Source organism: Copadichromis virginalis, linkage group LG3 (genome assembly GCF_057382275.1).
Source record: "Copadichromis virginalis isolate Kocher_CV1m ecotype Utaka linkage group LG3, C_Virginalis_male_GT1.1, whole genome shotgun sequence".
Taxonomy (NCBI): domain Eukaryota; kingdom Metazoa; phylum Chordata; class Actinopteri; order Cichliformes; family Cichlidae; genus Copadichromis; species Copadichromis virginalis.
The window spans coordinates 51,077,789-51,098,770 of NC_140620.1; the positions used below are offsets into that span (position 1 = coordinate 51,077,789).

The following is a 20,982-nucleotide window of genomic DNA, read 5'->3' on the forward strand; positions in this document are numbered from 1 at the left end:
ATTGTTTTACAGTTTGGTTTGACAATTAATACACTAGTCTAATTGTGCTATATTAGTAATAAGTTAAAATTAAAAGAAAGGATACATTAAATTGGCCGGGGGAGAGAACTCTCTTCTGCTCTTGTTATTATTATTTTTTTTTATTTTGGGTTGATCACTTATTACACATATCTGTGTTACAGTAACACGAAGGCCCTTCATGCGTTATTACGCACGCACACACACAACCGTTTTGGTGTGGATGTATCGGGTCCCTGGATGCGTATTGACGTGTAATTATCCAGAGGCCTATGCGCAGCCGACCAATCAGGTGGCGGAGGAGAGGCTGTGCCTGCCGGCCGGCACACACCGGGAACGAAGCCAACCGCCGTGGCGGTGACAGCGCCACAGCGACTGGACCAGGTCCCGACTTCACCACCTCGTCTGTGCAGAGCAAGGTAGACTGTTCTGGTAGCTTTTAGAATAACTTTCGTGGGGCTTAAAAAGTTTAACTCCTGATAAAGCTTGGCCGGTGCTGTTTGTTTTGTTTTTTTGGGGTGGCTACTCCCGGATTTGATGGTTGAAAAGTTTTCAATCGGGCTTGCAAACCTTCTTTCCGGCAGCGACTTTCAAAATTAAAGCTATTGTTAGTCATTTGCCTTGGGAAAGGTAACCGGTGTATCGCGGTTGTCTTATTATGAAGGCGAGATTTATGTAGTTCCGGTAATTTCACGTCGCTTTTTAACTAACTCGACGTAGCCGCTGTCCCGGCTTTGGCAGGAGGATTTAACTCGATTTTGCGCGCAGTATGGTCGCGTAAGCGGGCTATTTACCGGGTCCGGTATGCTCTGTTGGTGTGATTGTATTTTTTCAGAGCCACTTAAGCACAACTTTTGCTCATGAAACTCATAAAGGCAGAAAAAGTTAAAGCAAATAGTTTTGTCCCGATGGAGGGTGTGGAGTTAAAGTGTGACACGTGACGTCATTCATCCCTCTCCCGTCTGCTGTCTGCGCTGCTCAGAGTGGCCATATCAACAAGTGGCCTAAAGCCATCTCATTCTGAAATAGTCTGATACTTTAACTTCATCCTGCTCCAGTTCCACCACCTTCTTCATCACGGTACTACCTGAACGGATAAATATATTTAGAAATACTTTAATTTGAATAATTGATTTTTCGGGGACCAATTTCGAAAGAAGATCAGATATCGTGTGTTTCCCAAAGTGCAAAGTTGACGCTTTCCGAGTGTGCCCGATCTCGCGTATTCCTAAATTGTAGTCATTGTAATTTTTTAAGGGGCAAGTTGAGGATTTCCACTTGTTTACACTCCAGTGTGTCCGGTGAGACCCCTAATTCTGCTTTCAGGGTGTGTCTCCATGTCGGTCAGAAGCGAGAGTTGATACCAAATGCTTGTTGAAACCTAAAGTTTTCGTTTTACTTTTGCCTAAAGTTCGAAAGGGAGCAGCTCTGTATGTTTCAATTCCGCTGCAGGGCGCTTTAGTTTGGAAACCGAAAGCATTTTTGTGCAGAGATGGAATGTAACAGCCTTTTTCAAAATAAAAACACAAACAAGAGGAGCTCTTTGCTGTATTTACTGTATTTTTCAAAAGCAGGTTTTTATATACATTTGCTTGCTTTGGTCATGGATGGTTTTTATGCCTAAAAGAAAAAGCAAATACTCTACTGATACTATGGCTTCAGAATTCAATTGCAGTTTTAGTCTGCAACAGAGATTTAGATTGATCTGAATACACTGTTTGTTTCTTGAAATCTGATCAACACTTCATGAAAACTTGCCTAACCAGTCCTTCATTGACCTACAGCGTAAACCCAGCCTGTGTGGACATTAGTATGGGTTTGCGTCATTATCAGAGTAAAAGATTTCAGAACTGAAGTGTTTAAAAAGTTGCGTTTTGGGTTTGTTTTTGTGTTTTTTTCTTCAGATGGCTGATGCGGAGGTGGCAAAAAAAATGCTGAGGGGCATCCTGCAGTCCAACAAAGGTGGAGTGTCATTGTCACACCTGCAGTTAGAGTATAAGGAGCTGACTGGGGAGCACATACCACATAAGCAGATGGGACACAGCAACCTGGATGCTCTTCTAGCCAGCATGCCATCTTTAGTCCGCATGGAGCGCAGCCGCTCGGGAGAGGTGTGTGCCGATGTGCTTCACATAAGCGGCGATGGATGATATATATTTTTCTGCTTTCTTTCTTTAAACACGTCATCGGTAGATTGTTACATTGTGTGATGTGCATTACGCCTGCAGGGTTTAACCATGTTTACATTACACTAGAGCACGACTGCATGCTTGTTGCATTCTCTATTTCCAGGTGGTTTGTTTTGCCTCAGGGGCCAAGGAGACAGGTCATCTAGCCAAGGTGGTGGCTCGTCAGCGCACATCCAAGAAGACGGGTCGACCTCACCTTGTCAACACCCAGATGAGGGTCAAACCAGCTGCCCCGCTTGTCCTCAATGGTAAAAAAAATGTAAAAAAAATTAAAAATTTGGGACCCGTACAGGGATGTCCACGTCAGCATATTCATAATGAATGTGTGTTGATCAGTTAATTAGCTCATTTGTTAGTAAAAGGAGAGGATTAGGTGCTGCTTATACTCTGCCTAGAGGTGGGCCTCCAGGTGCATTGTGGGATGAAGTCAGAGAACGAGTAACATCAGACGTGGTAACAGGAAAGCTAATCAGAAACTTCTTTTTGGAAGAATGAGTGGACATTCGATGAGCAGGTCTGAGCTCCAGCTTCCACAAATACTTTGACTGCTCTGCTGCTGATAAAGAAGGTCCAAACAATCCTTAAATCCAAAGGTTACTGTTTTTCTTCCTTCAACCGTATGACTCTTTGATAAAGAAACAGAAGCATAGATTTGTTAATAGATTATTAGCTTTCAAGTACATCTTTGTTTATGCATGACCATTTTAGACAAACTGGCAAATATTTTCATTCAAAGTTCTGCTATGTTTTTCTATTTTGCTGGTGTTATGTTTAAGTTCCGATGCATTTGACCTCCCTGGGCCAACATAGAAAACAGTAACTGGAGACCGCAGCACGACCCAAATTATTCGGACCATGTGCAGTCAACTCACGATCTCTTTACCCTCTGAAATGCGCACTTCACAGGAAGCGGCGAGGCATCCTCTTGCAGTCAGTTGCCATCTTCATACGTATCTACATCAGAAGAGTCAGGGGTGTGCTCACAGTCAGCAGGCTGCAGGAGAATAAATATGTGAATGATATACAGCTGAACTGATATGTTAGAAATTGCTTTGGACTTTTTGTGGGTCCTGAGGATTGAGACTCAGATGGAGCGCAGGCTTTATTCAGAGATAAATGTATGCATTTCATACAGAAATAAAATCTGCAGTGCTCAACAGATTTGATAAACCACCTGTGATAAAAACAAGAAAACACAAAAATGTTAAAAAACTTGTTTAAAAGTAAAAGTTGCTGAATTCACTGAACTGAATTTCTGTTTGTATACCCATATTTGAACTGGCAGACTGGACTTTTCTGAGAAGTCAGACGTTAATCAATCATAGCATTCAACCACTAAAACTAATTCTTCAGTTAAGATAACTTTAGAAAAAATATATATTTCACTGTTTTTTTTTAGCTTTTTTGTTAATTGGCAAATTTGAACATACATGGATAACTACAATAATTATTTTTTAGCATTAACAATATTTTGATTGAAGAGCTTCTGTATACTTGCAGATGAACCATTAACGAAAGTATTTTGGTAATTATCAGTAAGGCTGATTTAGGGCAATGTAGATACCGTTACTGTGACACATGCGTAAATGTGCCTGACGCTCTGGGTTTTTCGGCAGTGTGTGAAACTAAACCAGAGCTATGCACCAGGGCTGCTGTCACACAACCTGGCTTTACAACTGATGGGCTGATAGAGAAGAGCAGCCACACTGCTGCCTGAAAAGGTCAACTCGAACCTGACCATCATTCATAGTTAGAACTTGCGGTTCATAATGTTGTAAAACACATCACAGACTGAAAACATTTTACATATTTATTAACTCTCAAAGTCTGCTGTTGTCAGTAATTCAAAAAGTTTATAGTTCATATTACATTTCAAAGTTAATTGGCACAGCTCGCCAAATGGCACTAAGAGGAATTTAACTGTTTATATTGCTGCGTTCGATTGAAAGTGTCTGAAGAAGAGAGCATGAGACTGGAATTGTTGCACATGTTAATTTAACTATAACTCTAACATACTTATATTCAGACATTAATGGAACACACTTAACAAGTCTGAGACTTGTAATCGTGCTCACTGACGGGAAGTAAAAGGAAGAAAGAAACATGAATGTTGTTCTCTGTGTGCGCACTGCTGAGAAAGGACAAGGAGACGTGTTTTTATTCTGCTCACTGTAAAAAGTTAAACAAGATGTATCCTCATATGCACTGGCATTTTTCCCTCCCTCTGACTCTCCATCAGGTTCAGTTCAGAGTAAAACTCCAAGTATTTATTGTTTTGCAGTCATTGCAGGAGCATGAATATGTGGAGCTCGGCTAGAAAAAGCGATTGAAGACTGAGTGAATTACATCACAAAACTGAACATGTGTTAGCATAAACAACCTAGAGATTGGACGTTGTTGTATTGTTGTAGAATATCCACCCTAATGTTGCAGTTTTCCTCAAAATCAAAGAAAAAACACTTTTCAGAGATAAACTGAGAGCTCGATTTGGTAAGTGAGCCATTTAGTGGAGCCATCTGCTGTGTAAAAGCCCGATGACGATGACGGAGCAGTTTTGTAGTACCCAAACTTTCACATTTTCACACAACAAAAAGGAGCTTTTCCAGACTCCTCTAGCGCTACAGTGCAGCAGTGCTGCTGCAGCAGCATAGAAACAGAAGTGGTGTTCAGTGTCTATCTCAGTACTGTGACAATGCAAAATGCAAATGCTTTATGTGCTGCAGCCTCACAGTTTGTAGATGAACAGCTGCCCTGTTTAACTGCCCTTCTGTGGAGACCTGCTCATCCTTTAGGTACTAAGGATATCTCACACACTCAGACAAGCAGCTCCACAGTATTCAGGGCTGCACGCGAGCATCAGGTGCACCGAGATCTCAGCCCGTATACATCCTTACTGCGTGTCCGCAAACATTTCTGAACTTTTATTTATCGTTTTGCATTCACACACACACACTTGCACTAAAACATTTACAGTGCACACACCTCTGCTAGACTGTGATGCTGCAGGATATTCTGAGAGCCAGAGGAGGAAGTGGGAGGTGGTAGTGCAGGGAGGAGAAAGAGAGAGAGGGAGACAAAGGAGTAGAGGAGAGAGAAAGAGTGGCAGTGAGACGGTTGGAGGAGAAGAAAGATGGAGGGATGGTGAAATGGTAAGGAAACAAGGAAGGAAGGAGTCAAAAAAGGAGAGAGAGAGGGAGGGAGAGGAGGATGTTGAAATCTGAGGCTAACACGGTCTGAAGCAGCTGAGAGTCAGCTGCAAGCGAGGAGACGCTGATTCACAAATCAAGCTCTCTCTTCCCCACGCACATGCACCCTCTCCTTCTCTCCTCCCCGCTTGGGTTATTATTATTCAGGCAGAGACAGACCAGGGACTGTGTGTCCATGCCGGTGAGGTGATGCAGCGTCTGCTCTTAGTGTTGGTGTGTATGTTTGTGGGTGTTTGTCCTTGACTGTATCTGCATGTGGATTTATGCTTATGCCTGCTGGGTTTCTCTAATGTGTGTGTGTGTGTGTGTGTGTGTGTGTGTGTGTGTGTGTGTGTGTGTGTGTGTGTGTTTGTGTTTGTGTGTATAGTTCAGTGATTTATTAACTGGCTGATTTATTAATTGACTGAGTGCCAGTGGCCAATAGGATGTCCACAGAATAGATTTAGATGCGGGAATTGCCTGCTGATGACTTTTGAAGTCAGTGGCTGATGAAGGAGCTCTTTTCTCTCAATAGAAATTGTGGCGATTCAGTGAGAACAGAGTGAATAAGAAAGCAGGAGAAAGTTCTGGATCTCGCAGAGAAGCAAAGAGATTGAGATGGAGTGGAGATAAAAGAAGAGTCAGTGTGAGGAAGAAATGAAAAGGACAGAGTGTGGGAGTGTAAATGACTAAGGGTTATGCACAGGAGGTATACTGGTGAGGTCATCGCGCAGAAATGTGATGTCAGGACAAATGTGAATGGTGTAACTCTGACTTTCCATCTTTCTGCTGGATAAACAGGGACTGTAATGGATTACAATTACTGGATTTATACTCACATCAGACTAATCCTGACGTTTTTTGTTACATGTACCTCCAGTCTTAAACTAAACATATACGGCATACAGTTGAACTTGTGTTTCACCTTAGCTGTGCCAGTTGAAAGGAATAAACTTTGTTTTCCGTAATCGCTTCAAGCTAAATGAGGCATCAGTTTAATAACTGGTGCACTACAGCCATGTGTCGGTTATCTTAACTGAACATAAAGACTGGAAGCAAGTGGAAACACCTGGACTTGCTCCTTTTAGATTTTAAAAGCACATCAGCTCTGCAGGCCTGAAGGCTTCTTTCAGGCCTGGGTGACATAAATGCCTGTTTTTTGTGACCACGTGGACTTTTTACAGTAGAACGCAACAACTGCAAGGATTTCAGGCACACTGTCCATGTCCTAGAATCAGGTTTAGCTTAGTTAGGTTGTGTGTGTGTTTGTGTTCTTGCACTTGTATTCACTTCAAGTCCATAACTTTATTTTTTTTTTCGTGTTTGCTTTCTCTCTCTCCACAGCCAAACCTCAAAACTCTCTGAGGCAACCGAACCACCGTGGCCGAGGTGGGGGTAGAGGAGGAGGCCCTGGCCGTGGGGCTGGACATGGAGACTTCAGACAGGCAAGAGACTTAAGGGATGGCCCATCAGAGGGCAAGACTGGGGGGCATCCGAACAAGATGTCCAGTCAGAACACATCCAACAGGAAAGGAAACCAACCTCCAGACAAGTGAGTAAAGCAATTTGGATTTGGATGAGAGTGAGTAGATCCAGCGGGAAGGTTGAGAAGAGCGGTGTTTCACTTTTCAGATTGTCAGTTAAGTTTATTTATTTGATTAGATGATATAAAATGCCCTCAATAGCAAAATCCAGTCTTTGGAACTGGACAAAAGAGTGAAAAATTCTTTAGGGTTTCACTATGAAAAGATCTAGTTAGGCTCACATCCTTCAACCCCACCTCCACATATTTGTGGAGGGGTTTTTGTACACTTACATGCATCAGTCATCAAGCAGACTTCCACAGTCCTTTGGAAACCCATGTAGAGTAATGAGCCACAGGCAGCTGTGCTCAGAAAATTCAGATCTCATGCCAGAAAAGTTGTTTTAAAATATTTCAGTCATGGAAGATATAAAAGAGCTCATTTTGTTGTCGTCTTTATTTGCTTTTATAAAGTTATAGGCAACGTAAAAATTCATTGCTACCCTCTCTTTCTGCCTTCTCTCCACCTGTGTGAGCTGAGCTGAATCAAAACGAGCATTCACGAGTCTGCTCGTGAATGGATGTCTGGTTGAACTCTGCTTGGTTTCTGGATGATAACCATCTCCCTGCTGCTGCTGCTTATTCAGCACTGGGCTGATGATACGCTCTCCACATTATTCTGGTTCTCTCTCTGTATTCTGTCTCACTTCATTCTTTCTACCTTTGTTCTTCCTTCTTTTTTATCAATGTATCTAACATTGTTCCATTTGTACTCGTGCTGCTGCTGTCATTTGCTACATCATATTTCATCAACAATGAATCAAATATCACTTCTGCTCAATGACTGTTTCTCCCACTTCCATCCACCCACTATTTAGTTCACCGTCCTGTGAAAACAACTGACATCAGTTCTATATCTGTATCACTGAAGGTGCTGCTGGCCCTCTGTAGCACAATGGGGCAACAGGGTGGGACGCCTGGTGTATTGGCAGGGGACACGAGCCCAGTGCAGGGGGAGCATGAGCCCGTTTTAATCCCTGTTCTATTCTGTGGTAGATTAACTCTTCTAAACCGGCACAGAGTGAATCAGCACATCTCTCTGTATCCCTCTAGATGTTCCACTGTGCAAGCCAGAGTCATCATCATTTATTTATGTGTGTGCGTAGTGTGTGCAGTAGCACTATGGGCTGCCTGGATGTGCAAGCTGTAAATTCAGTAAAAAGACAGGCGCAGTACAACACTGAATTACATTTAAACATCATTTATATGTCATTTGATGAAAAACCAGTGAAGTAAGGAAAACGTTACTTAAGTTGAAGACGGTTCATTAGATTACAATAAAAGGTACAATAAAAGCTCATAACTTTAGAAAACGACTATATTTGTCTCAAATTAAAAACTACTCTTCTTCATTCTTGCCAACGTGCTGAGGCAGGCAAACACTTGGACACCTTTATGTCTGCACACTGCACGACTGAACCTGTTGTACTGCTTTCAGTCATTTTATTGCCCAGCCAATAAAAAAACACTGGTGGAGACCTCCACGTTAATGTTGCTACATAAAAATAACATCTGTAGTTATTCAGGACGCTTCAATAAAAAGCCTGAATTTACTTTTAATTGTTTATTCCTTCAGTGTGTTTTCACCACCTCCACAGGCCTCAAAAAATAAAGAAAGAGGTCAGTGTAGTGCACATTTCCTGTTATTGTGTTTTGTAATATACAGATTTTATGTGTAGGTAAGACATTCTAATGTCCTTACAGCCATTTGGGGCTCTGAAGCGAATGGTGCTGTTGCTCTGTTTATTGACTGCATGATTACATTAACATGTACCTGAGTGAGGCAAGAGTTCTGACTGATTGGAGAAATGTTTAAACAGAGCTGTGTGATTTGAGTTGACCCTCAGACATGATAAAGATGAGGGGTAGACGAAATTGATGGAAGATCAGTGAAGATTTCAGCAGAGTAAAGAGATGGATATTCTACTCAGTGCACAGATAGAGGTACTCAGCAGATCACTGCATTGGGAAACTAGTGCAATGCAGTTCCTGCTGTGCAGTATCTCAGGATTAACAGGTCATCATTCTGAGAACTTTAGCAAGCTATCTGTTTGGACTTTGAAATGTTACCTGAGTTTTTTTGAAGCTCTGATTGTGCTTTGCCTCAAATAAGATAAAAGACCTTCCAGCTCCAAATCAAATGTAATGTTTTTTTAAAGGATGGCCCAAGAGTCAGACGTTCTAAACAAAGAAGGAAGAAACAGGTAGACGGCCTGTCATCAGTATTTTCTTTTTCTTTGCCTTTTAGAACTTGCAAAAAGCTAATTATCCTTCTTGTTTGTTCTCTTGTGTTCAGGAGGATGACCCTGCCATCACGGTTTCAGAAAGAGGTGCACGCTCACCTTTCCAGAAACTCCCAGCAGACCGCTCGTAAGTAGGACAGGCTTCTTTTCAGCACACTAAAAATACATGTTGTGTATCCTGTCCTCCAAATCGGCAGAAGATAATTCGTTTCTGATTATTAGTAATTTTTGTTTTATATCGTTCTTTCCTTTATTTTGGATTTCCTTTGAGTCAGCACACAAAAATAGAAGTTATGGGGCTTTTTTCACTCTCCTATTTTGTTTTCTCTTTTGCTTCTGTTTCACTTTTAGAGGTGAAGTCACGTCATTCAATCTAATAGTTTAGGTCCAAGGAAATGATTACTTTAGAAGCAGTAGTGGGCTTTATACATGTGTCTGATCTTTTTTTCCTTCTTGTCTGTTTTTCTCTATTTATCTTCCAGCACCCTCAAACTTAAATGAGAGCTTTGGTTCTGGGAAAGCAAAGCCCTACAACCCCCAACTGGTCCAAGGTCACATCAGAGAGATCTTGGCGAAGTACAGTAATGGCTTCTGGGTGTCCAAACTGCCTCAGATGTACAGAGAGCTTTACAAACAAGACCTGCCCACAGAGGCCATTAAAGACCTGGAGACCTGGACGCACATTTGCATAGTATGTGTCGCTTATGATGCTGTAATTATTATTCGTGCTTTGGTAGCTTAATAAGGGTTTCTGTTTCCAAGCAAAGAGAAAGATAATTCTAAAACATCACTGTAGTGCAATGCAAAATGCTTTTGTAATAGGGCTGCTCCGTTTGTCCTTCCAGGTAGAGAAAACCTGCAGCAGCAACCCATCAGAGCGGCTTCTCTACCCTGCCAAGGAACAGACAAACACTTCCTCCTCCTCTTCGCCCATCCTCACCCACCCAAACTCTGCTACAACCACAAACGTGCCCGCAGACAAACCTTTCCAATCCTCTGTCCAACAGAGAGCCCCCAGCACTCGTCCGACTCGCTCTGGCTCTCGGTCTTCTCAGTCTACACCTTCATCCTCCTCTTCACCCAGCCCTCCCTCGTCCCCTGCAACCCTCAGCCCTGACCTGAAGCAGAAGCTGGAGGAACTGTTAGTGAAGTACTCCAGTGGCCTGTGGGCCCATGCGCTACCCAAGCTCTTCCAGGACACCTACAAAGTCAGTAATACTTCAGTATACTTTCATGTACATGCCGGGTGAACCTGATAATATTATTATATCTTATGTGTCTTTAAGACCAAACTGCCAGGACATGTTCTGGTCAGCCTCGATCTCCTCTCTGACATCTGCACCATCGACTACCCGATGCCTGACAACCCCAAGAGGGCCATCCTGTACAGGCGAAGCAGTACTGGAGGTGGAGGAGGAGAGGACGAGAACTGCAACAGGAGGAACTCTTCAGCCAGTGAGGAGGAGCTGAGGGTGAGGAAGGAGCTGGGGAGGAGGCTCAGTAACCAGGCAGTGCCTCCACTACAGATCCCCAAAGAGGAGTACCCCTCTGTGCTGGTGGTGGAGGCGACCAACACGAACGGGGTTTTACTCAGGTAAGACAGAAGTTGTGCGATTGCGTCGTAACAAGGCAGAGAGCATAAATCCCTGACTGTCTCTCCTCCGCTGCAGGTACATCGGTGAGGGTTACTCCCAGGCTCAGGAGTCCATGGAAGATGAAATGAGAGAGTTTTATGGTTTGGACCAAAGCAGCCCAACACCTGTATCATCCCTATCCTCGGGCCAGCTTGTTGCAGTCAGGGCGGAGGAAGAGGAGGAGATTCTGAGGGCACAAGTCTGTGAGGTCATGACTGACAAGGTCAAGGTGAGGGGTCAAACACAGGAAATGACCTGAAGGATTAATTTGAGGACGTATAAGTTCTCCCTCTGATCTTTTCTTTTTTGGCTCTATAGGTGTATTATGTGGATCATGGCTTCTCAGAGGTGATCAGCAAAAACAAAGTGTTTGAACTGCATGAGAAGTTCTTTAAACTGTCTTTCCAGGCAGCCAAGTGTAAACTGGCAGGTGGGTGTACTCGTCATTTAATCATAAAAACACAAGTAATTTGGAAGAAAACTGAACATTACTTAAAGAAATTTGTTGCCACTCCTGTCAAACTTTCTTTTTCCTTTCCTAGTTGGTTCATATGCACAAAAGACTGAGATTTTATTCCCGGGATTTTAAGCAAAGTTGCCTCCACGCACAGCGAAAAGCTGTGGAGATTAGTCCAGTACGTCATTTTGCACATAACTGTTCAAGTTGTGTAAGTAGATGTCGGTAATGCAGCCAATAAACAGTCGACCAGTCAGAAATGTTCAGTGCTGCAGGGCCCAGTCACAGATCTGATCGTTCTATGGAAAAGAGCTTCTCCAAAGGTTTCTAGTACCTGAGAATATATATGTTTTGTGTCTTTGTGTGTGCCTAGGCCTTGAGACATTTTGTCAGGACCCGGCGGTGCTGAAGAAGTTTGAGACGATGGCGAGTGGAAAGATTCTCTTGGCCGAGATCCTGGAGAGAGGGCAGACCCCTCTGGTTGTCCTGTACGACACGTCGCAGGATGATGACATAAACATCAACGCTGCCTGCATGAAAGCTCTGCACGACAAGTCGCTAGCGAGTCCGTTACAGGTACCGAAATGATTGTGCGTGAATACATGTGGGTATGCATGTGGTTTTGTAACACAGCAAAATTGTTTTTATGGATGTCCTCAGGTGAACAGCGCTTATATGAATGTGGCCATCAGTAGCGTTTGTTCTGATGGGACTATCTACTGTCAGCCTCCCTCCAGAGGTCTTACCAAAATGAATGAGACGCTGGAGAAAATAGAGACGTACTTCCACTCACAGGTAAATGCCTGCTTCGTGTGCTGTCTCAGAGCTTTTTTGGAACTGTGATACTTTTATCAGTGTGCAGATTGATTATAATCTTGTAGCCTTGATATGTTCTATCTTCTTATCGTAGTGTAAGAGAAAAGCTAAAACAGCTAACATGACTGATATCTTGTCATTTTTAATTGATATGCAAATATTACAGCTGAGCATATGCAGAAGAACAGACAGCGTGTTGTAGAAAATGCAAAAATATTATTTCATTTAAATTACATTTATTTCAAGTATATTATATAATAGTATCTATTACACACTGTAGCTGTTTATGTTACTATTTTCAGTATAGTGTGTCTCCTTGTGCACTGTTAAATGGCTACACTTGAACGTTACTCTGCAAACAACAGTTGTCAAAACAACTCAACTGAACATTGTGTAGTCGCAGTCGCCTTGGCCCAGCAGTAGGCCCAGGTGAAACAGAATTAGTCGGTTTTCTGCAGACACCTCCAAGATTTCATGGCTATGTTTGAGTAGATTACCTTCAGAAAACTTCATGCTAATTTCAGGCTCTGAGGACTTGAATGAGACTTGTTCCAAATGAGATTTTCATTTTCTAGCTCACACTTCTCTTTCTGTGGCTTTACATGTCATCATTTCTTAGAGCTTATATAAAAATGCATGTATTGCCATTAAATAACTGGATCACATTGGGTCATACATACATGCGTCTTGTGTACAAACTGGAAAATAATCCAACCTTTTATCTCTTCTTCTAATTCTCTTTGAATTAGTAGATCGGAGCTCATCAACGTCATCTTAAAAAGACTTTTGTGAATGTAACAATGCCATGTGTTTTCTCTCAGGCAGTGTTGTGGGCAGATTACGATTAGGTTGCTAATCTGGAGTTAAGACATGGCCAAGCCACTTAGTCTGTTTGCAGCACAGTGCAGCGGATGCTTTTGGAGTTCAGCGGCCTTTAAAGCGTGTAGCGTCATTTTTACGTCAGCGTTTGGGTAAACAGAGCAGAGCTGCCAGCGTGTTGTGTTAAGACGGAAGATTTATTGGATCAGATGAGTTTAGGTCAGAAATACACAGAATGAAACATTAAACATAAGGAAACATTTTAGATCAAAGTCACATTGTAACACTGTAGTCAAATGTAACAATTATGGGTTTTTTTGTTTTTTTATTAAAGATTTTAATTCCATTAATTTTCTTCCAGGTAACATCAGAGTTCCTGGTCTCCCGACCTTTTTGTGGGAAAAGATGTTTGGCTCGCTACAAAGGAAAATGGTTCCGTGTCGAGGTAACTGTTTCCTGCAATAAACAATGTGAATTATTAAACAAGGAACAAAATGACTGTTGCTCAATAGAGGACCATTTATTTCCTTTTGTTAACCTTTGATAAGCAGTCACAACCTGTTAATCCCTGTGTTGCAATCAGTACCAAGTATAGTTATCTGTTTATCTATAACTTTTAATAACGTGACGCTTTCTTGTCTCTTTAGATCACCAACCTTCATGGCAGCAGAGTGTTGGACATCCTGTTCATTGATGTGGGCGTGCAGGCTTCTGTCGAGGTGTTTGAGCTGAGGGAGATTCCTCCCCCATTCCTCCGTGACCTTATGGCTATCCCACCACAGGTCAGGGTCTATGTCTTTAATGTGCAGACAGTGAACACCCGACCAGAGAAATAAGTAATAAGATCATATATGTCATTTATACAGTTAGGATTTAGACGGTATCTGTAGAAATGTGGGCATATTGTTAGATAAGCTGATGCATGCAACCTGTGTTCAGGCTGTGAAGTGCTGTCTAGCAGACCTGGCTGTCAGTGTTGGATCCTGGACTCCAGATGCTGTGCAGTGGCTTCGAGACAAAGTGTTGAACACCACTGACTGTAGTATGAAGGTAAATGGCTTTGTCCCCTTTATAAATGTATTTTTTGGCCTTTTGAGCTGAAGAGGTGGAGACGATGATAAGAAATAGACTTACAAACATTCACACTATCCTTTTTTTTTACATATAGCAATATATTTAGATTGATTTAGAAACTCAAAACAACTGTGAAAAGTATTCTAATATATTCTGTTCTAAAATATTCTACTATGAAGAAACTAAACGCAGCTGTAAATGTGTTAAATGAGTTTTCTGTGCTTTTTCCTCTATGTTTTTCTTCGTGTCCCTCCACACTCACCAAGGTTGCCAAAGTGGATGAAAAGAAGCGCTGCATTCACGTCCACTTATTCACAGACAAGAACTTCCATGACCCGGACCGCAGCCTCAACCGTCAGATGGCCCAGTCCGAGCTGTTAAAGCAGCAACCAGACGTCTTCCTGACCAGCCACAGGTTCTCGATGATGGTTTTTCACCTGTTAACTCTGTGCCCTCCAGCTAATGTCTATTTTTTCTCCTTTCTCAGTTGTAATTCATTTAAACTGAATTTCTAGTTTTATGACTTTCTCAGCTCTGCCAGGATTTCCACACCTACTTCATCCACCAAGACCTCCAGTGCCAGTAACTCCACCAATGGCAGCCCAACATCAGCTAATGTCCCAGTCAAGCCTCACCTCAGGAGGGCTCTGTCAGGGCCCAAAGGCAGTGGAGGCGGTGGAAACACCACCACCACCCCCAGCAGCCCGACAGAAACACCATCATCCCCCACATCCTCTCTCCAGCTGCCACCACCATTAGAGCTGCCCACTATAGGTACCAAGGAAGAGTATATTGTCTAAAGAAAACACTGTTGTTATTTGTCTTGTTTAAACACCCACCACACAGTATATACTGCATTTGAATGCTCTAATCCTCAATGTTCTTATTTCACATTGGACTCTTGTTTTTTCAGGAAACAACATGGATGTATACGTATCATTGGCGTGCCACCCCGGCCACTTTGTGCTACAGCCATGGGGAGACATGTACAGACTGGTAGTGCTGATGGGAGAGATGATTCTCTACTACAACAAAACAGAGGAGAAACCACTAAACGTAGAGAAGAATCAGATTTATGCTGCTAAAGTGGAAAACAGGTGAGTTTACAACTACAAATCTCACAACGCATGCTGTTAAGAACTTGAATTGTAAGTGCGTGTGCTTTCTCTCCATCGATTCTTTAGCTGGCATCGTGTGCTGGTGAAGGGAGTTCTGAACAGCGGCTTGGTGTCTGTTTATGAGTTGGACTATGGTAAGCACGAGCTGGTCAGCTGCACACAGCTCAGGCCTCTGATCAAAGAGTTCAGACAGCTGCCGTTTCAGGGAATCACTGCTCAGCTGGCTGGTGAGTACACGTCACATGACACTCAGTCAACTGGGCTGTACAATTACATCAATCTGCAAGACCTCCGTTTAATTTATTACTTATTATTTATACCTATTTATTTATGCCTGGTTCTCATTTGGACTTGGCTCCTGGTTCTCCGCAGGAGTGAAGCAAAGGCAGTGGTCCGAGGAGGCCTCCATTGTTTTCCGGCACCACGTGGAGAAGAAGCCTATGGTGGCCCAGCTGGAGGCAGTACAGGAAGCCACTACCCCTTGGGAGAGGAAGCTGACTGTCTTCCTAGTTGACACTTCCCAGGAAGAAAAGGACACCTGGGTGCATGACATCATGGCTGAGTTTGCAGATGAGCTGACCAACGAGCTGTAAACAATAGAGGACCACTGAGAAGTCTTACTAGTCAGATCCTGTTGATCAAAGAAGGCGCAGTGTGTCGTGGATAGAAAAAATAGAAGAAGCTTATCTGTCTTTATCGATATACCTACCATCTAGTTGGATTAAAGAAAGGAAGAAAGGGGTTTCCTAAAGAGATGAACAGAGTTTGAGAAGTAAGAAGGGACACTGAGATGTTTGGCAGCATGTAGAGGAACGAAGACGACGTGAAGAAATGAAGGCACCGTAGCTGCTGTAGTGTTAAAGGCTGCACACAGAAGGATGCTGTGATGTGATGTGATTTGAGTTACTGCAGTGTGACCAATGGACAGCATGCCCATTCATGATGACTAAGTACATAATTGATACAAACAGATCTACAGTACAAAAATAAACTGTTAATTAAATCAGTATAACCTCGCAAAGCAGTCAGAATGGTACAGCATGCATTCAGAATATTCGGTATGGGCTTTAATCCAAAGCATCCTAAAGTACCATGACCGGTTTTAGTGTGTGTCATCCTGGGAAAGCCAGAACACCCTCAATCCTGCCAATGTGAGCACCACACAAACTGAACCGAGCAAGTTCTCTCGCGCAAGGAAGACGTACAGTACATGCACCTGTTTACTAAATCTGCTTTTGGGATGGTGCTTCTCATTGTCACGAAGTGTGCAAAAAGTGGAGCAAACATTCCAGTGAAAGTAGGAGAAATGGACGGGAGGTCGTACGAGGGAGAGCAGGAGCTTTTATTTTGAAATTACTTCATGTGCAAAATATAAGTGACTGGTATTCAGTGGAAAGTATCAAATTAATGATGAGCATTTTTTATTTGTCTGTGAAATGCAACACAGAATTTATTGTGGTTTGAAGACGAGTTTTACAGTGTGGATGTGTAAAACTTAGTTTTATTAAAAAATGAAGGATAAATAATGCATCAAAGCTACATTGTGACCAGCTCTAAACAAGAGAAATGTGTATTTTTAGAATCTCAAAAGTCTAACATACGAGAGAAAATGCATGACAAACTCCTGATTATAACTCCTGTGACGTCAGCGCCTCGTCCATCTCTGTGCTTTTTCGGGAATTGGATTTTTCTGGCTCGTGTTTCCGTTTCTCGCCTGGCATTGAGACGTAAATCTCAGCAGATTACTCGTGCTGCATGTTACAGATTCCCTGAGCTACGGTTTAGTTTGACGTTATAGTAAGAACAATAATTACGATATTAATACGCAGATTAAGTTTAATGTAGTGATATATTTATAGAGTTTTAAATGGAGGATAAATTGGGCTTATGATTGGGTTCGGTACCACCGCTAAATGCCGGCCTGATGTGGGATTTGATTCTGAAATGTGAAACTTTTCTTTCTGATGATTTGAATGTGCAATTCTAATTCTGACGCTAGCCGACCTGACATGATCTTATTTATATTTAACTTATATTCTCTGGATAATAATGATCACTATCATTCCTATTTTGTTTAACAATGACCTGGAAACAATAAAACAGATGTTTTTGGAATGAAGTCTGCTGTGACGTGATGCTCGTTGTGATGTGTCCTGACGTTTCAGTGACAGGCATGAGTGAGTTTGATTTCTTTATTAAAATAGCAAAACACTGCAGTCTTATTTACATGCTATATCACAACAAAATGTTCATGGATCTACAAAATGATAACACTCGGCATATTCTGCATTTGATGACATGTGGGAGTGATGCAGAAGTTCGTCACATGCAGCATTATTGCAAGGCTAGGCCACGCTTTATGTAGTAAAAGTCTGTAGCTAGGTTACAAACACAAGTGAGCCTAACTGTGAATACAGCTGTGGACCAAAGCAGTCTGTCCATGGTTGGTCGGTCTGTCGAACGATTAGCGAATAGAGAGCATCATCACAAACTCTGAGCAAAAGGAGAAAGAAGAGAAAACAGAAAACTGAGTGAGTGTGTGGCATCTGACAGAAGAGCAGGGGTTTGTTGGTGTAATGGTGAATGTGGATGAAAAGTTTGAAAAGTGTAAAAACACACACACTTCTAATGAATCAGTTAATGGCCCGAACATGCTGATGTCTTCTCACCTTCAAAATCAATGCTCCCATCTGCATTAATATCCAGCTCCTTTAAGATCTCCTCTAGTTCTCCTTTCTTCAGCTTCTCCCCCAGCAGGGTCTTCAGCGCTTCCTTCAACTCCTCCAGGTTGATTATTCCATCTCCGTCTACATCAAACTGAAAAACAAAGTACTTGAAATGACGTGCGTATCCGATGATACTGTGTGCGCACATTTATTTGGGATTTCTGTCCATTCGCTCTAATTCGATAACTGCGGTAATTGAGTCATCGTTAGCTGACAGACCTGCATGAAGGCCGACTGGAGCTCCTTTAGTCCCAGCATGTCCGCCGTCTCGCCCATCATCCTCGGTCCCATCAGTTCAATGAAGTCTTCAAAGTCCATTAACCCGCCCACTGTGAAGAAGAAAGGGGCTCTTAAGTGAACCAATAAAGGCCAAAACATGGCCAAATATGGAGTTGTTGTTTTTTTTACTTGACTGTTTAATAAAGATTTGAAATCGACTGGTCGATTTCATTAAACATGTTCTCAGTGGACTCACTTCTCATCTTTATCTGTTGCACTATTTCCAGCAGCTCCATTTCAGTGGGCATGTATCCCATAGTCCTCATGCACTCAGCCACGTCCTTGTAGTTCAAGTAGCCATCTTGGTCGTAGTCAAACTCCTTAAAGGCCTCGTGCAGCTCTGTGAGGAATATCATAGGGGTTGCAAAGAGAACATGAAAGTTACTGATAACATTTAGCACCCAAATTCACACAATTTAAGGAAAACTGTTGAAAAATAGTTACAGTATGTAATGAAAAGGTGTGGTCTGGGAACATTTCTCCCTACTTTTGAACATACAATAGATTTATGAAGATGGAAAGAAACAAAAAGTAAATGAAATAAAAAAAAAGAACTGGAAAAAAAAAGCTTAAAATATTAAAACACTAAACAAAAGCTGGGTTTAGGCAGTCATTTTAACATTAACAGTTCATTTAAACTCTAATAATTCACCACTGACAACACAAAACAGGATTTTTAGGCGATCACCTCTGAGGCCCGACACCTCAGTGTAATAAATGTAACGCTGATGTAGGTGTGAGTGAGACTCACCGTCTAATTCAGCCTGAGCCAGTTCTCTGTCCTGCACACAGCAAAAACAAAGTCAAATACTCCACAACAGAATAAAATCGACACCATTTCATTTTTGCAAATGAGTGTGATGCTCATGACATCAAAGATTGCTAACTTGTGTGTAATTATCATTTATAAACATATCAAAAAACAAAAGGTCTCGTTCTGACGGAGCTCTTCTTTTGGATCATCCTAATGAATTGTGACGCTAAGCTTGTGCTAACGGGCGACTAACACGTCAGACACACCAGGCTTAGTGGAAAAAAAGCTCCAGAAAGATCAGGAGCACACCTGTAAGCACACCGTCTCACCTCCGCCTGGCTCCTGACATTGTAACATGTGACACCTGTGACTGTTGTCATGGCGTTTAAATGGATAATGATTTTTTTTTTTTTAAACAAATGCGTGTGAAGAAAAACTTGATACTGGGATATAAAATTGAGCTAAAACTGTGATTGAATATGTAAAGGTCAAAGGTCACAGCTGTACAGCACATTTGAATGGGTGAAAATACTTACCGCCCCAAAAATACTGTTGAGCACGGAGACGTAGACTTTTTGCTTACTCTCAGAGACTTTCTTGGACTTCTTCAAAGACTTCTTGGGCGTTTCGGAGACTGAGCCTGATGGGGACTCCTTTCCCTTGGGAGATTTAGTGCCGCCTTCTTTTCTAAAACATGTAAAGTCACAATTCTTCCTCACATTTGACACCAGAGACCTCTGCTATAAAAATCATCTTACGAATAAGCATATTTATTGCTTGAGAAATTCGAACATTTTTTCCTGAGGTAATGAATGAAGTTACCACGGCCACACATCAGAGTTGTGGAAATCGTGCATACTTTTACACAAATTTATTCTACTTTGAGGAAGACACACAAAGACGATCTCAAGTTACCCATCTGCTGAGGCTGAGTCAGCGGAAGTTGTTGAAGGGGTCCGCTCTCCTGCTTTGGACATGCTGTGGATAAACAGAGACACACATGCCACAATAAGTGCACTATGTACTTCAATTAAACATATTAGTGAATATGCGCTATATGAATGCAATCCATTATTATTGTTTGGAAATGTGAAAATTAACAGTTTTAGGAATGCTTAAAGATAAAAAGAAACAGTGTTTTCTATCACTGTTAGTACTTGATCTTGTTTTTTCTACTGCACATTGCTTACCTTACCTCTGTGTCCAGTTAGTATGAGCAATAAGAGATCGTGTCCTCTTTTAGCGGTGTTCCTCTTGTGTTGTGAATGGCTTCACGGTATACTCTGCTCTATCTGCTCTCGACCTCCCACCGTCAGAGAGGCTTAACAGGTAATCACCTGGCTAAACATGCAGCCAGCAATCAGAGAGCAAAACGTGGAGCAGCACTGTGACTGTGGCTACCTCTTTGGCCGTGGACAAATAAAGCCACAAGATGACATGTCATAAAAATACTTGCAAAACAGGACATTTCTTTCTTTTTACAGGCTCCACGGGCTTTTACTGATATAAGCAAATAGTAGACGGTCAATTAACGACAAATATTAGACAATTAATGACTTTCTTAAACGTGCGTTTGAGACAGACATCGTTCTCTAAATGTTATTTACTCAGCAGTCTGTTTATCCTGGAATACGTCGTGTATTTTATGGAGTTTTCCCTGTATGTTGGGCTGTATAAAAACAGTCCAGTCGTCATCTTCAATGGCACCTTCAGCTTTCCTCAGATGAGTGTTGAAAATGTCGCTTTTGAGGCCTTAAACTCGGTGGTGTCGCGCCAGTCCATGGGTAAGCCAATGATTAATAAATCATTAATAACCCCTGCTGTAACTGAACTTTTCTTTCAGGGTACTAATTAAGTTAACAGGCTGGTAAGCTTGTGCATCACCAGGTGTCGGATAATGTAGGTCTCCTCTGCTAATGAGTAGCCGTTTATACTGTTTTCTTTACACTGTAATGTATGCGAGTATGGGATCGTTTATGGCAGCTAAAACTGTGCACGTTGATAGCTTAACTTCACCAAACAAGTTCTTGTTTAAACGCCAGATGACTTTTATTCAATATTTGCGTTTATGCAAAATAGCCGTGTGTT

General features: G+C 42.1%; 2 protein-coding genes across 5 annotated transcripts; one reads left to right on the forward strand and one right to left on the reverse strand.

Annotated features, from left to right (window-relative positions):
* Positions 1-199: 199 nt before the first annotated feature.
* On the forward strand, positions 200-17,351 carry tdrd7b (tudor domain containing 7 b). Of its 3 annotated transcripts, XM_085451592.1 has the most exons (21): positions 200-437; positions 1,923-2,129; positions 2,311-2,455; positions 6,737-6,944; positions 9,134-9,178; positions 9,271-9,344; positions 9,700-9,908; positions 10,063-10,425; positions 10,504-10,811; positions 10,888-11,080; positions 11,170-11,281; positions 11,682-11,884; positions 11,969-12,103; positions 13,305-13,388; positions 13,591-13,725; positions 13,883-13,993; positions 14,284-14,432; positions 14,550-14,791; positions 14,931-15,114; positions 15,202-15,362; positions 15,508-17,351. In XM_085451592.1, the coding sequence occupies exons 1-21, from the start codon at positions 291-293 to the stop codon at positions 15,726-15,728; spliced, it is 3,636 nt and encodes a 1,211-aa protein (XP_085307718.1). In that variant the 5' UTR covers positions 200-290; the 3' UTR covers positions 15,729-17,351. The 3 variants fall into 3 exon arrangements, with proteins under 3 accessions (XP_085307718.1, XP_085307719.1, XP_085307720.1); XM_085451593.1 differs by lacking the exon at positions 9,134-9,178; XM_085451594.1 differs by lacking the exons at positions 200-437; positions 9,134-9,178 and adding an exon at positions 1,055-1,098.
* On the reverse strand, positions 17,314-20,422 carry LOC146715172 (calcium-binding protein 2-like). 2 transcript variants are annotated; one of them, XM_085451596.1, is made up of 8 exons: positions 20,090-20,422; positions 19,810-19,872; positions 19,431-19,581; positions 18,892-18,922; positions 18,337-18,480; positions 18,081-18,190; positions 17,805-17,952; positions 17,314-17,628 (listed from the first exon to the last, which is right to left on the reverse strand). In XM_085451596.1, exons 2-8 carry the CDS (start codon positions 19,869-19,871, stop codon positions 17,600-17,602), a joined length of 675 nt encoding a protein of 224 aa, XP_085307722.1. In that variant the 5' UTR covers position 19,872; positions 20,090-20,422; the 3' UTR covers positions 17,314-17,599. The 2 variants fall into 2 exon arrangements, with proteins under 2 accessions (XP_085307722.1, XP_085307721.1); XM_085451595.1 differs by having other exon boundaries at positions 20,085-20,422.
* Between the last annotated feature and the right edge of the window lie 560 nt (positions 20,423-20,982).

Excerpts from the sequence above, each read along its gene's own strand:
- tdrd7b (XM_085451592.1), top strand. The coding sequence starts at position 291 with ATGCGCAGCCGACCAATCAGGTGGCGGAGGAGAGGCTGTGCCTGCCGG. Across the intron at positions 11,081-11,169 it reads TCATGACTGACAAGGTCAAG|GTGTATTATGTGGATCATGG; the intron begins GTGAGGGGTCAA and ends TTGGCTCTATAG. Across the intron at positions 14,792-14,930 it reads ATTAGAGCTGCCCACTATAG|GAAACAACATGGATGTATAC; the intron begins GTACCAAGGAAG and ends TTGTTTTTTCAG.
- LOC146715172 (XM_085451596.1), bottom strand. The coding sequence starts at position 19,871 with ATGTCCAAAGCAGGAGAGCGGACCCCTTCAACAACTTCCGCTGACTCA. Across the intron at positions 18,923-19,430 it reads TCAACAGTATTTTTGGGGCG|GACAGAGAACTGGCTCAGGC; the intron begins GTAAGTATTTTC and ends TGCTGTGTGCAG. Across the intron at positions 18,191-18,336 it reads GCAACAGATAAAGATGAGAA|TGGGCGGGTTAATGGACTTT; the intron begins GTGAGTCCACTG and ends TCTTCTTCACAG.